General features: G+C 40.0%; 1 protein-coding gene across 3 annotated transcripts in view; it reads right to left on the bottom strand.

Annotated features, from left to right (window-relative positions):
- Window positions 1-15,033, bottom strand: part of LOC139115635 (short transient receptor potential channel 7-like) — a 98,962-nt gene extending 83,929 nt beyond the window's left edge. Inside the window, exon 1 of one of the 3 annotated variants that reach the window (XM_070677908.1) lies at window positions 14,877-15,033. Coding sequence is in view for 1 of the 3 variants with exons in the window: in XM_070677906.1 (XP_070534007.1) it covers window positions 13,938-13,948 (11 nt within the window). In the remaining 2 variants the exon portion in view is untranslated. Of the gene's footprint in view, window positions 1-13,937; window positions 14,078-14,876 lie in introns of those variants that run through there. The other 2 variants (XM_070677909.1, XM_070677906.1) reach the window with 2 other exon arrangements.
- Window positions 15,034-15,137: the final 104 nt, after the last annotated feature.

Genomic DNA, 15,137 nt, shown 5'->3' with positions numbered 1-15,137 from the left:
ACATCAGTCGATTCTACCCAACAGGTGGTTTACTGACAAGCTAATCATATTAATGGCGGTCGAGAGAGCCTTCACACGTTCAATTGTTATAACACTGACGTTTGACGTTTCACCATGACAACGTTGGCTATTTTTAGCAGAGAAAACTGTCCCTATCTTGAGTTTTGACTATTTGGAAAAATACACAAACATAGCTTTTGAATTTTTCGCTACGTATTAAGAAATTGCCAACTCGTAATGCTTTCATTCTGTTCAAAACAGAAGGGTTGCGAGAAATACATTTTTTTCGCTATCTGGTAATAGCCTTTTGACCTGCAAATGACCTTCAGCAGATAAACCAACTGGTAAAACACGGCAGTTATAATTACCAGCATATGTGTTTAGATTTACTATAGCTCATAAAAAATGGAGGGTGGCATATTTCAATAACATTGAGGCCCGCCAGCATCCTTGCCATCTACTTTGTAATTGGCCAAACGATAAATGGACATTTAGCACTGTGACTGCGTTTTGCCAAAGCTAGGCAGCAATCAAGCTGAGTTCCAGCATGCGTTTCTTTCCTGAACATCTTGATATCCCACTCACTGTTCGCGCGTATAAATGGCACCTATATCCGGAACCTACAGTGCATGAAATCATGCTATGAGAGATTGCGCCGAGTTCTCTGGCGGGGATTTAAATATTCCGGTAAGACATTCGGCATTCCCACTCCCCTGCTCACGACATATGTAGTGCAGCGAAAATATCACATGGGGGGGGGGGGGGACAAAATATTAACATTTCGCGACAGTAATATCAGTAGATATAGAGTTTCACAGATATTCAAAAATATCTTTAGCATTATCTTCATTGGGGGTATGAAACGTAACGTGTTATTAAAACATTGCGCCTCCATTCTTCGCTGCGGTTTTCTTAAAGGCTGGTCGTTCGTGAACTATTGGTATTATATGGCGGGAACTGTTCAATAGTTAGAGCAATTTCTATTTTCCATTCTTCTTTAACCGGTACACGTGGTCCCCATAGAGATTGTTACCACGTCAACACCGGTTTTACAACATAATTATCGCCGCTCCCTTTCGGTCGGTCCTTCTGCCACGCGTTAGCTCGGTTGCTATGGATATTCTCGAGCATTTTATCTGACTCCGGGGATGTCAAAGACGAATAGTTATTCATAATAGCCGTGTACGTTATGAATCATTCACGGAGTCATTATGCCGACCGCGGCAAGATTTATGGAGATTGTGAAAAATAAAAGAGGCGAGGGCTCTTCTGTCAGTTTCTGAGCGTTTTGTTCTGAATCATCGCGGTGAAAAACCTGAAATGATGAACGATCGAATGTGTACATGTACCACAAATGCTCATGAAAGGCACCGTCTCGGTCAGCAGGCCCGTCTGCATGATATTCCCCAGTGTCTTTATAAACTTAACAGGTGGTCGCCCTAGCGTGCACAGTTAACATCTTTGTCATTTGCTCGACGTATCATGTCAACCCTACCTCAACAGGCGTGATCCGTGGTAGCAGTTTCCTGGTGCACTCACTATGCGCGCGCATGCATGATCGTGCCAACATCGCCACAGACAAGTAATTCATACACAGAGGAATATTTTGTGTACTACTGGAGGCTGGAGATCTCTCTCTCTCTAATACTCATTCTATGTTGATATTGTTGTCGTTGCTTTTTTTCTAGATTAAGACTGTCTTAAAAGAATGTAAAAATGCACGACGTTATTGGTTCCACAAAAGAGGAAACGATAAAAAACACCGTGTAAATACACCCTAGAGCCTATACACACCCATATACCTACGCACGACATATGCATCAATTATAACAATTTACTTATATCAAACAATACAATATACAAATAGTTGTAGCCTTTGTTAAAAGGTCGTGTGAGGAATATTGTTCTTTTGTTTGCCTTTTTTTCCCGCTTCGAGGATTTCAATGTTCGGTCAAAACCTCAGTTCGCTGTATTAGTTTTTGCCTAACATCTATTTAAATATGCTTTCGCTTGTACCATAAACAAGATATTGCCGAATCTGTCAATATGACATATGTGTGCCTCGGTGTAGACTTTCTTGAATGCCGATTTTTTTTGGTTGCCTTCCTTGCTTGGTGCAATTCATCGACATTTTGATTCCGTCATCTGGTCGCTGACACGCACATACGAACTAGTAACTATTTACAACGTATCACGCCTTCCATGTTACTGTTCTTTCAGTTTCTTCGCGAAATATAAAAAGACAACTAGTGACTTGTAGGTTTTTAGGGGGGAATGATGACAATTCTGTGTCCTTACGTAGCATTGATCGGATACAGCAAGAAATGTTTCATATATCAGAATAATCGGCAGTCAATCCCCGCATGGGTACTAACAAAAATAGACATGACGTCATCATAATTGATATTCACCGCGGGTAGCATGGGGGCAGTTTAGAATTTTTCCAACAGAAATACATTGTTATTAATGTGGAAACCCTTGACTTAAGAAGGAACTTATTCTCCAGTATAGTTTAAAGCAGAAACCAAAAATACTGTGTAAGGTATGGGTCCTAGTCTTTATTACCTCCAGCTCGTTTCTCTGAACATTCGTGTACGGTCAAGGGCAATTATTGGAGTTTCCCGAGGCATTGTGAGCGTTTTTGAATAAACAAATGTCAGAAGACAAGTAAACGAACTGGTCTGTTACCAATCGACTTGACAGAGGCATTTTATTTTGGTTGGTAAGAGAAAATCGTCGCGTTTTGTCTCAGGGGCTCTTTGAGCTATTATTAATTTCACAACATAAATCTTGGGTTTGCAGGTGAGTGGTACTGCTTTTGACATTTCATATTGCTTTGTAAGGGTCAAAGGTTACACAATCAGCCAGGCGCTATCGTGTGTCGACTTCGCAGACTGCCTGAAGCCACAGGTACAGTGTAGCACTGAAACATCTAAATTGAGAGATGTAATGAATGTGTCAAATTTCATTCAAAACGTTAATCCCTAACGGTGTCATGTAAAAGATTGGACTGCCACCTTACTATGACGTCACTTCTTCTCGAAATTCAAACTGACGTTCTGCATCAGTATCAGAAGTCCTAGGGAGAAGGGGCTAGTCAATTCTTTTGTACTGGTTGAATGAATATAGACATGCTATACACAGTTGCGGTTTCAAATACACCAAGCCCCAGAGCGACGAATCTTCATTCCACGTTGAACAATGCCCCCCTTTAGGCTGTTCGTCTTCATGATTTCAAAAATGAATAAAAAACTCAATGCATTTACAAAAGTTACTTTTACACTAAAGTAAAACAGAAATTTGTTCCCTGATATTCTACGAAGAAACAATTTCACCTCTAAGTAACATATCAGTCTGACTATCAAAAGAAGGTGTCTGGAAGCTCTCTCTCTCTCTCTCTCTCTCTCTCTCTCTCTCTCTCTCTCTCTCTCTCTCTCTCTCTCCACACACACACACACACACACTCATTATCTGCCAATTTTTCAACCTCCTCATGGTAACAGCAATTGTATCGCTTCTGTGATGTATTTGTGGGTACTTGTTGAAATGTTGCTTAATATTTATGTTCAAAAACACCTTTTCAATCTTGAAATATATTCAGAAGACGTGTCGTTATATAAATATGATTTGTAAGTGAGAAGCTAGAAAAAAAAGTAAGTAGCAAGAACAGGCCTAGGAATAAAGTAGTTTATGCTTGCGAGATCTGATTACTTCTCAAAGTGTTTTTTTTTCTTCTGGGGAGCATTTTGATCCAATCGATCTCAGAACTCAGAACGCCTGGGTGCTAAACCTTTGTGAAAGATTAGTTTCCCTCGTCGACAGCATTCATATTGAAACCTTTAGGAGATTGAGGTGGGCGACACGGCTGAACGAGAAGAACCCACTCTTTTCGAAATACCTTACGTCACTTTTTATTATTCGCTTCAAGGTCTGTAAGTCCTTGTCTGCGACAAGACTCTGTTTTGTATATGTATTTTTCTCTGTGGGTCAAATTGGAAGTGAAGTTCACTGACCTTGATGAAAATCTAAGTACAAGACAGTACTGTATATCTTGAACGTTTTTTTTTAAGAATGTTGTACGAAAAATAAAGATATTAAAATATTAAATTGCCGGACTGTTGCGTAAACTTGATATGATTTTCTCATGGGACATGCATTCTGTACAATGTGATTTCCGGATCTAGTATCATGGGAGTCCTTTTCCAATCAGTGTTGTGAAAAAAATCGTTACACTGTCGCAAGTTGATGACGTAATTAGGGCAGGTGCGAATCAAACCGTAATGATTTTTGTGTGGAGCATGAAAGCGGCTCATCTCTGTGTTTTCACTGTAAATGCAGGGTTCTGAATAGAAACTGTTGTTCCCTACTATACGGCAAAAGACAACAATTATAGTGATTCACTGTTACTTTTAAATTCGGGAATCGCTTCAGAATCTGCACAAAGCAAACAAAGCAGAGTTCCACATTCAATTTAGCTCGGTTAATGTAAATAGCATAATCAGTGTTCAAAATGACGAAATCTGTCTGGTGGGCATTGTTTGGTCATAAAACACCCGTACAAAAAGGTTTTCAGCAGAAGAAGAATTATATAAACCAATAAAGACAGTATGCTACTATGTTTCTTAGCTTGCCGCATGTCAAACACCTTCAAGCAATTTGATTGAAGCTGTTACACACCCCCATCTCCCCGCCAGCGCGTAAAATAATCGCCGTTATTTCTACAAAATGACATGATTCAGAACAAGATTGCATAATGTGTAAATATCTCAGAAAAAAATATTTTTGAGATAGGCAAACCCCAACGAGACCAAAATTGAACCATTGAAATTTGTGTGGTCTTAGAATACAGTCATTAGCTAATTACTAGTAAAATGCTAATTGATTCGTTCGATATCTGTTTCCGGTTTCGTAACACGCAGCCCTGGAAGTCCCGCGTAATAAATGACTTTGTAATTGAAAATATGTAAATTTTCAAGGCGCACTTCACAACCAGCTAAAATAGCCAAATCAAACTCGTGACTACTGCGCGTAGGTTTCGATTCTCAAGCCTGCATCAACTCAGACATCGGAAAGGGTCGGGAAGCTAAGTCTTGCGCGACCTAGATGATAAGTGATCTGCAATTCTCTTGTAAAGTTGGCTTTTGTTCATTTTTCTTTACATTCACTCTATCGACCTGTGTCAGATAAAGGGAGGCGGTCGTCGGAACTGCGCGAGTGCGATTATTGTTTACAATGTATTTCATGCATGATATCTAGATGGATCACGTCAACATAGCTGCAACATTTATATTTTACGATATTCATTGTTAAAAAACATGTTTCACTTTCATCAATCGCCAACGTATCCTCTAGATACAGTATTTACATCGGTCGTAGGGGTCCCTGGCAAACTTTGAGCAGAGTTCCGACGACCACCTCCTTTCAACCAGCATAGTCACTGTTCTACTGGTGATGGTATGTTTTTCGGTAACTCTATACAGGTCGTCATTTTAAGACAGTACGCGCCTCCAAACTGAAAGATTTGCACGTTTGCTCGAACTTACAGCAAGAAAACTTCCAACCATTCCCTTTCGATATCAAGAATAAAATGCTTTTCAGAATTAGAGCGCGAAGCCACTGCAGAGATCACAGTGTCCAAATTAAAAATTACCATATATTTATCGACACTGGAAATTCAAAATGGCCGCCAACACTGTGTATACTCCAGGAAAAAAATAAATTTTCGATTTTGTACAAAAACTTCTTGTACTCCATGAGCTTCAAATTGAGCTCCCACAAGTGGTACAGATTTGTCAAGGTTTGAGAATCTGTAAATATGACTGCGAGGCACAGTCTATCTCATAGCACGCTACGCGCAATTCAGGGGATGTGCACAGCATAAAGGAAGCAGTTTCAAAACGAATAATAAGCTGATTCGGTTCAGAAACTGCAATTAGCGGTCTTCATGTCCCTTTTCTTGGTCATTTTATTGCGGCCGTATCTTGACTTGATTTTTTTCGCAATTTCTGTGACATTTAATTAGTGCACGGCAATCCGTGCACGAATATGAATATGTGGATAATTTGCAGTAGAATTCAGCGTAGCCCAAATAAAATGGCTGGGCGATGAACGCCAGCTAAAAATGGGTGATACGGTAGTTAAATTATGCCTTTGACAACAGCATATCGCCATTGCCCGGCCTTCAATGCTATAAATTACACTGACAACGAATGTAAAGTGTACTGCCGACATGCCTTCAACATACAACATCAAAATATCTGCCTAATCGCTAATGATATAAAGAGATTTCATGGGAAAAGCCTGGCTCGTTTGCCGCCAAAGCAAATTAAAATCTCCTATTTTATTCAGAAACGGTCTTTGGAATTTCCTCGGAATGAAATCAGCCATCGTTCATTAGTCGAATACAGCATACTTTTAACGACGTTACAAGGAAGGGTTTCGGGTTCGTAGTGCAACGGATATTTACGCAGCGTTATTTCGATTTAGCGTCAGTTAGTAAGTGACCGGATCATTGTACTTTCTCGACACAGTGAAATGGCAAGGAGGTTGTTAGTGCATGGCATGCGCGCTGGAAGGTGTACGCATACCGTTTATTCAGACGTGCAGGCCTATATCCCTGTTCTCAGCGGGCAAAGTTTATATGTTACCCCACATCACAAAATGGGATGGGATGGCGGTTTCTCGGTCGGACCACAAAGTAATGAGACAATGCTTTAGCCGGGGTCATCCAGAGCTACCCACGACGAATGAAACAAGTCTGATTGCATATAACCGGCGTTTGCGGCAAAGCCGACGTTAAGGCAAATTGTCGTAAATTGGTTTCCTCCGACTACTGCGTAGTGCTGCCAACTTGAAGTGGAATCAATAATACTCACCAATCTCATTATAAATTATATATGGGACGTATAAATTGAAATTATAAGTCCTATAACTCAATCTATTTATTCCAGGCGGTGTGAAATTAGAATCTTTTTTGGACAACGCCGAAGCGAAACATGGAAATTTTCGGCGAAGTGCGTTTGTACATGTCGGACCATGATCGGGAGGAACCGTTATCGGACCAAAAGACAGTCCCTCCGTGACATTAGACCAAAGATGATTTTTAATAAACGACAATAAAAAGCTGTTCGCTAAGACATAGCATCGACCAACAGGGTTAGTCGGTCTGTCGGGAACTTTGAATCCGTAGAGTTTTGTTTTTATTTTTCGAGTGCTCAAACTTAAACAAAACTCGAAAATAGGTAAATCTATGTGCTACTTTCGTAAAATGATACTCAAAATAGTTAACTTTCGGTCGATAACACAGGACTGGTCGAGTTACAGGAAATAGCGCACTTCTAACCTCGGTCGGAGGGGCAATTTACCATGGCTTGGAATTGTCGTTGGTGCGCCGGGTGAATGGTCAGTCCGAAAGAAAAATCGCTTCTTCCAAAATTGACGTATTTGCATTGCTTCAATCGACCTCAAGGATGACCGTAATATTTGAGGGCTGTTACCTACCCAATTATACGACATGTGATTCTCGCGTGATCGATGAAGTGCAATTCTCACGTGATGAATGATTAACAAAATGATTTCATCGAGAAAAAAATGATCACCAACAGAGGTTGTCGTCACATCATTTACAACCATCAAAATCGATTTCATATTTTTCTCGCTGAAATGTTAGATTTGCAACAATGAGCTCTCCAACGACGAAAGCGCCATTAAAATGGATGACGGTCGCCATCTTAGGCGAACTACTAAGATATTTGGTGAGGCAAAAGATTGAATTTCTCAACAATGGTGTTCCCAGACAGACGTTAGGTCATATACATGGCGTAATATCTATCTATCTATCTATCTATCTATCTATCTATCTATCTATCTATCTATCTATCTATCTATCTATCTATCTGTGTGTGTTAGAAAATGTCTATGAAATTAGATTGCACAAATGCATTCTCTTGGATATGTCACCTCAATTAGACTATGACGATCTTCTACAGCAAGTAAAATCTCTCTCTCTCTCTCTCTCTCTCTCTCTCTCTCTCTCTCTCTCTCTCTCTCTCTCTCCTCTCTCTCTCTCCTCTCTCTCTCTCTCTCCTCTCTCTCTCTCTCTCTCTCTCTCTCTCTGTGCTGATAACATGGTTTGTCAATGACGTAACATTAAGTGCAGACGGAGATCGTGTCAAACAAGAAGACTGGGAATACAGGATATATAACATATGTCAAGGCAGCATGAGTGCAATAAGAACTCGGATGTTTACCTTACATGCGAAATTCCATCAAAACTAGAAGTTTTCATCTGTTACATTGATTTGACAGATAGTCAACATCAACCAAGGAGGGGACAGTCGTAATTTGGGATCATGTTTTCCTTTTTCATCTACATTCGACATGCATATCGAGGATATACAGTACTTATTTTATGTACGTTGCTGAGCCCATGGCGATCCTGCGGTCTTTCCATACTGATGTTTTGTTGGCAGTCGGTAAAATCCTACCTGTCATGGTCGGTGAATACTTTGGAATTCATTGCAATCTAACCCCAGCCACGGGAAATATTGCGTACTTTGTCATCGAATTATGTGCATTCATACGAGATATGTCATCGGCATATCGAGCTCGACAGCTGCGCACATTTTCGGCTCTTTTTTTTTTCTTTTCTTTTTTTTTGCTTCTTCGCGACGTAAGACATTGTCGATCAGCATAGTGAAGAGGCGATTTCTGTAAATGTTACAGCAGTCAATGTTTTACTAAAAATTATCTCTTTTGCTTTTGATATCGAAAGAAGGCATTTCAAGACTGCAGTATTAACATGGGAGTCAATCAAGGTTGAAACTACAATGGGAACTTGAGGAGTCGGGAAAATAGATGTAAAAAACAAAGAAACTATCCAGCAATCATGGTCTCATTTCCTGCCTTAGTTAATCCCTCAACACTTAAACGAGCTTCTGTAGTAATTGTGATTTTAAAAGGATAGGAACGAAATTTTCATTTCCGGTGAAAAAAAAAGAGGAATTTCCTCGCCGTTACCTTTTTTGGGGGTATGCGCACTGCTGTTTTGTCTTCAAGTGACGAACGACATAGATAAATACAGAGGGAGCATTGACTGGGAACGGAACGATAGTCACGTGGTAAAGGGGATTACGCGCACACTAATTGGAAGTATTGTCCAAACTGGTTAGTAGATTTTCTACAGTGTTATATCTTCCAGTGACCAGACTTTTTTAAAAGGGAAAACCGTCGTCGGAACTGCGCCTGTGCGAGTTTCTTGTTTACAAACAATGTATTTCGTGCACGATATCTAGATGCACCGCATCATCAGGGCTGCAACATTTAAATTATATGATGTAGATTATGATTGACATGTTTTAACTTTCATCAATCACCATCGAACCTTTGATACAGTGTTTACATTGGTCGTATGGGTCCCATACGACCTTCGAGCGTAGTTCGGACGACTGGATCCCTTTAAATGACAGCGTCTACACTCTTCATCGTCTCCAGCCTGACGGGTGATACCGTGATCCTGCCTACCTACCTATTTGGATTACAATTTCCCCGGTGTATGACCCTAGTCGCGATTATAGGTTTGTTATTTATTATAGCGTCGCATGTGCGACACCGGCACCTGAGGACATAAAAGTACGGACAAACTAAATTTCCTCACAGAGATTGGAGCGTGGCGTGGACGATCATAACCCAGTTGGGGAGCCTAACCAATAGCCACACGAACGGCGGTCAACCACTCAGAGACTCTCTAGCTTGGTTGGAATTATCCACGCCGCACTGCAATGTGTGTGTGGAGATCTGTCGGGAAAAACTTTGTTTTTGCGCCAGGCCTTGTGTTTATTGGCTGGAACATACGACCTAGGCCATTATTATGGAACTTATTTTACTATTTGAAGCGTAAAATTGGAGGGAATGAAGTGCAATTTTCGTTATCCGGACAAATATTTATTTCTGCATGAAGATACGTAACTGGTTGACGTCACTAACAAGAAGTTCCGTAGGGAGAAAGTTAAAAGAGGGAGATGATAGAAACATGCAACATACACAAGCCATGAACAGATCAGAGTACGGAGTACCCGTATGTAATCGTTACTTTGTATGTACAGACTTCTTAATCTATCGGCTGTGAGCAAAATCGGTCAACAAAAACAAAACTGCAAGAACGGCACAAGCACTCTGTCATATGAGAAGATGAACTTTTTTCCTCGCTTGCCTGGATAAAAATACTTTCATCAGCTGGTTTCTGTGCCCTGAGAAAACATTAGTGTTAAGGTCAGCCACGGTAAATGCCAGAAGGCAGACAAAGCAGCTTTCATCAAATTCTCTCGGAAAAGAGAGAGTCTCATTCGAATTACTGCTACTAATGACATCTGCATTAGACAATCGCCATAAATAAAACCCCTCTTTGAGTCACGCTCTTTGTAAGCTCTTAATATGTTAAAGTGCAAATATGTCATATCTCAAAGAATATCGTTCACTGGACTTTCTATCACCCCAACATGACTATATATATATATATATATATATATATATATATATATATATATATATATATATATATATATATATATATATATATATATATATATATATATATAAGTATACAGATGTCCTCGTGGGAAATTACAGTGCTCGATGCTCAAGCAGAGCGTTATAAATAAATAAATATTTATTTATTTATTTATTTATAATAATTTATATATATATATATATATATATATATATATATATATATATATATATATATATATATATATATATATATATATATATCTGAATATTGTTTAACAACTAATACTATTTTTAACACTCTAAATAGCAGGTGCATTTTACTGCACCGGGACTTCTCATCTCAAGTGTTTGGTTAGTGTTTAGAAGGGCCAAGGTTGTGTGTATTAGAGCACAAAACACTTATCGTTGGTAGACATGGCAATATGTTACTGTTGGGCTTTATTTACATGGCAAGTGGTTGTGAGGTGAGATAAAACGAAACGAGACGCGATTGAAACCCACTTCGTTTGTATACCGACAATAAGTCTTGGAAATCCCCCGATGATAAATGTAATTATGCTTTCACCGTCGACAATAAAAGTTTGGCTTGTCGACGGGACTAATTTTCCGCCAAACCAATACGTTTCAATCAGTTGAAGGTGAGACGGTGTCCTGTATTGTTCGTGTCAAGGCCGAGGAGTTTGTAGCTCCCAGCGAGCCGACTTGAAGATTAATGGATGTACGAAGATCATGAAGACCTTCAGAGGAGACTGAAATACAGACTACTCTGTGATGTTTTGTCAATTGCGTAGCGTTCAACAAATGTCTTGGTTTGTTTGTGTAGAACTGTTCATACATGAATACACCATAGGACATTGAATACTTGGACGCGAGGCTATTGTTGTGAATATCATTGTTCCCTTACATCTGTCCCACAATTAATCTATTTTGGTTACTTTACTTTTCAAGGGAAAGTAGCTGTATCTTTTGATTAAATTTTCACTAGTTTTCGTTTAAAAAAGAAGTCTATTTTCTTCTTTTTCACTTCCCTATAGTAATTTGAAATAAAAATTATTTGCCTTGCCGATACAATGCATCGCGTGCGATAATATGCCATGTTATGGTTGACAAATGGATTTTAGTCCGAATTAAAATTCAATTGTAAAAAGCAACAAAGGAAATGACTAAAATACCAGACTGTGGTCGTAACACTATGCTGAAGGTTGAACAACAATCTGTATTTGCCAAACAGAATCACAGGCTGTGAAGCTAGAACTGCTTGTTGAATTTTATTCATATCATGGATATGATATTCTTTTACATCTATGCTCGTACTAACATGATATATTTGTGAACCTCTCAGATTCGATCCAAAGTGACCTGAGCAAACAGTTTTTACATAAGGCAATGATTCATGATCAGATTCTGAGACGACATCAATACGTATCCAATTCATTACCATTTATTTGTTGGCTTTATTACGGGTATATTTCATCCATATTCATATATTGCCGTCCCGTGATGCTTTTATTCTACTTGTTTCGTAACAATGGGTCGCAAGTCCTAGAACGCAAAAGGCTGCCAAGTAGGCGGTAAGAGGGCATTTAAATGCAATGACGAATATGCAAATATTCTACACGTGTATTATTTTCTGCACCAAGCCAGACAGAAAGCGTCGTATCATTGACCCAGGAGCTTTTTGTAGCTCCATGCATAGACGTACCACGTTCGCAACAAGCAGCGGCAAATGCGTTACTTACACAACGCAGAAATCGCGTGGACCTCGTGCAGCCAAGCAACCATTTTTTGAATTCATCGGTTGACTTCTTGACAAATACATAACATTTGATGTTAGACCTGCAGAACAAGCCAGGCGAAGGAGCAATCGAAAAGACAAATCAAAACCTAGGACCGTCCATTGATAAGCGATATCTACATGTTTTCTAAATGTAAACTTCAAGCATAGAGGGGAAGACCCTTCGAGTGTCAGTGCTTTAAGTCAGTAAAACCACACACTGTACGGCGACGACGTAACAAAATGACTCGTAATCAAGAATGATGTTAAAGGTGGTATTCGAAAGACTCTAACTTTTGCTCAAACTTTCCTCAACGAAACATTAAACCGTTCTCTTTCAAAAGAAAAAGAAAATCGGGTGCTGCAAATTTGGAACTATTGAAACAGATTTCCTTAAATTTACCGAAGTTGATATTCAAAATGGCCACCATCCGTGGAGAAAAAACTAAATTTTCGACTTTTACAAAACCACGCTGGCGAAAATTTCAGTCACTCTATGAACTTGAAATTGACTCCAACAAGTGGCAGACCGAAAAGCTATTATAAAAGTTTGAGAGTACGATTTGTCTCCGCGGCGCATGCAATTAAAGGCAAGTACTTTCTTTTCCAGAAAATGAAAGTCAAACTTGTGTAAGATGGGGAGACAGACGCAGTTACAGAGCGATGGTGCGACACGCAAACATGCGCATGACACGATTTCGCGTCAATCTCAAGATAGATGCCCGTGCGGCTAACAGCGCATGACCGCTACGCGTCGGACAGGCATTAAGTTATTTTATTTCTTGTTCATGTTTTCCCGTACAACATCATATGCTGCAATTCACATGCGCCCGGTTAATCGGTTGGCACTGCATAAATTTGCACAGCTGCAGTGCAATTATAGCAGAGTGAGATCGCGTGATATAACAATGCACTAATGCTTACTAATACCAGGTTACAATGCTCTGATCGCCTCTACGTTTGAAATGGATGGTAGAAGCTAATATCTAATAAAATAAATCCTCTGAGGACTCGGTGGGAACCGGTATCAATGATTTGCAAACGCTTCAATAATTTCTCCAACGTGTACATATTGTGAAGGATTCTCTGCCGGATCTACCGTTACTGGTTTCTTTCGTAAATACTGAACGTTTCCGGGGAAAATATTAATGAGACATTTATTCATTACGAAATCGCAAATTGATGTCGTATTGCTGAAACACAAGGGAAAACTGCGAGGTTGCATCACAAACAATTCTACTCGCAGTCTAAATGCATATATCCATTCACACATGTAGCACACACCAAATACGATATGTGCATTTAGGTCCGTCCTTCAACGTTCTGGAGATAGATTTAAGACCGAAGTTCATCGATCGTAACACAGTTTGATGAGTGAAATTACGAGGACAAGAGCTAAATATAATCAAATAGAGGCACACCACAAACCATGGTCACAATAAAGGAACAATTGTAAAAAAAACCAGTGTAAAATGGATAAGGAAGCGATTGTTTGAGCCCGTCGAACGTGATTTTGAATCTGTCAATGAAATTTCCTTGAGATTTATTGTGATACCTGCATTCGATGCAGTTTGTTACTGTAAATTGTTTTGGAATCGACGGTCTAACGAAAGGCTGTCATTTTCAAAGACACATACGATTTAGATCACCTTACCTGCCATACATGGAACCTGACGGGCTTCACAGCGCATTGCGTTGTAGGGGATGGAACTATATGTCCTGTGTGTGTTCCTAGACCCTAGAAACCTTTTTTTTCTCGGGTCTATAGTGTGCTGTGTCACCGTTTCCCCGACCCATTTCACGTCCACGTGATCAGGCCACACGTGAAGCCTTGGGAGGCGCTAAGCTGAATCAACGTCTGGTACAAGCTTTCAAACGAGCTTTTAATAGGTTTTAAACCGCGTTATGATTCCTGGCAGTGGCAAGGTTCACTGCTGAGTCGCTCACATGGCCTGACCTACCTTGGAGAAACAGAGAAACGGAGAGAGGAGCGCGGTAGCCAAGCAATTCTTGCCAACATTGAGAAATACAAACGTCACATTTCCAAAACGGAATGTTTACCTAAGTCGAGGAGATTTTGCAATTTGCTGAAGAAGCAAGCCTTTAATCTCTATGGGGTTTCAATCATCCCGATATGATCATTCATTTACTTCAGTAGCTATATCGCCACCTGTATGCTACTGTTTTGGGTGTACTGACGGCAGCCGTGGTTCAAATTAATGTTCTGTTTACACGCGCCTGTAATCAGCGCGCAATACATCTCGCTGGCCATGTTGCCACCAATGTCGCGCCGCTGTGCTGTTTTTCTGCGAGGCGTTCCCTCGTATATCGTCTTTCAACTCGAAGGAAAAGTATGAAGACTGCGACTCTTCAGTCCTCTTGTCCTCTGAGCTGGATTACTCGCAAAGTCCGTGGAAATTATCGATAGTAAAAATCGAGAAAATGAAGATGATTATGAATTACTGACAGGGCAGTGTTGCCGAGCCACGCTTCAAAGGTACGCTTTTTGTCAATTCCCAGATTTATGCCTCTCAGAAAGGACTCAATAGCGTAGAATCTTAGAGGTGAATCACATGAAGAGAAATCAACTTACCAAGGCACGGTCAGTTTCTGTATTTTCCTGGTTTACTTTTTCGTTGACGATACAAACACACTTACAAGACGCTGGGATGACATTTTCTACAGGACATACCATCCAAGTGCACATCGCACGGTCTTGTTTTCTGGCACGGTCACCAAATTTGGTTTTCTACGCATCCCTACTGCGACTCTGTATCTTTCTTCCCGTCTCTTGCTGCATAATAATATTAATAATATGGCTGGGTCTTCATGGCAACCGACGGTGCCGACTTCG

This window comes from Ptychodera flava, chromosome 17, assembly GCF_041260155.1.
Source record: "Ptychodera flava strain L36383 chromosome 17, AS_Pfla_20210202, whole genome shotgun sequence".
Taxonomy (NCBI): domain Eukaryota; kingdom Metazoa; phylum Hemichordata; class Enteropneusta; family Ptychoderidae; genus Ptychodera; species Ptychodera flava.
This window is presented reverse-complemented; position numbering and strand designations above follow the sequence as displayed.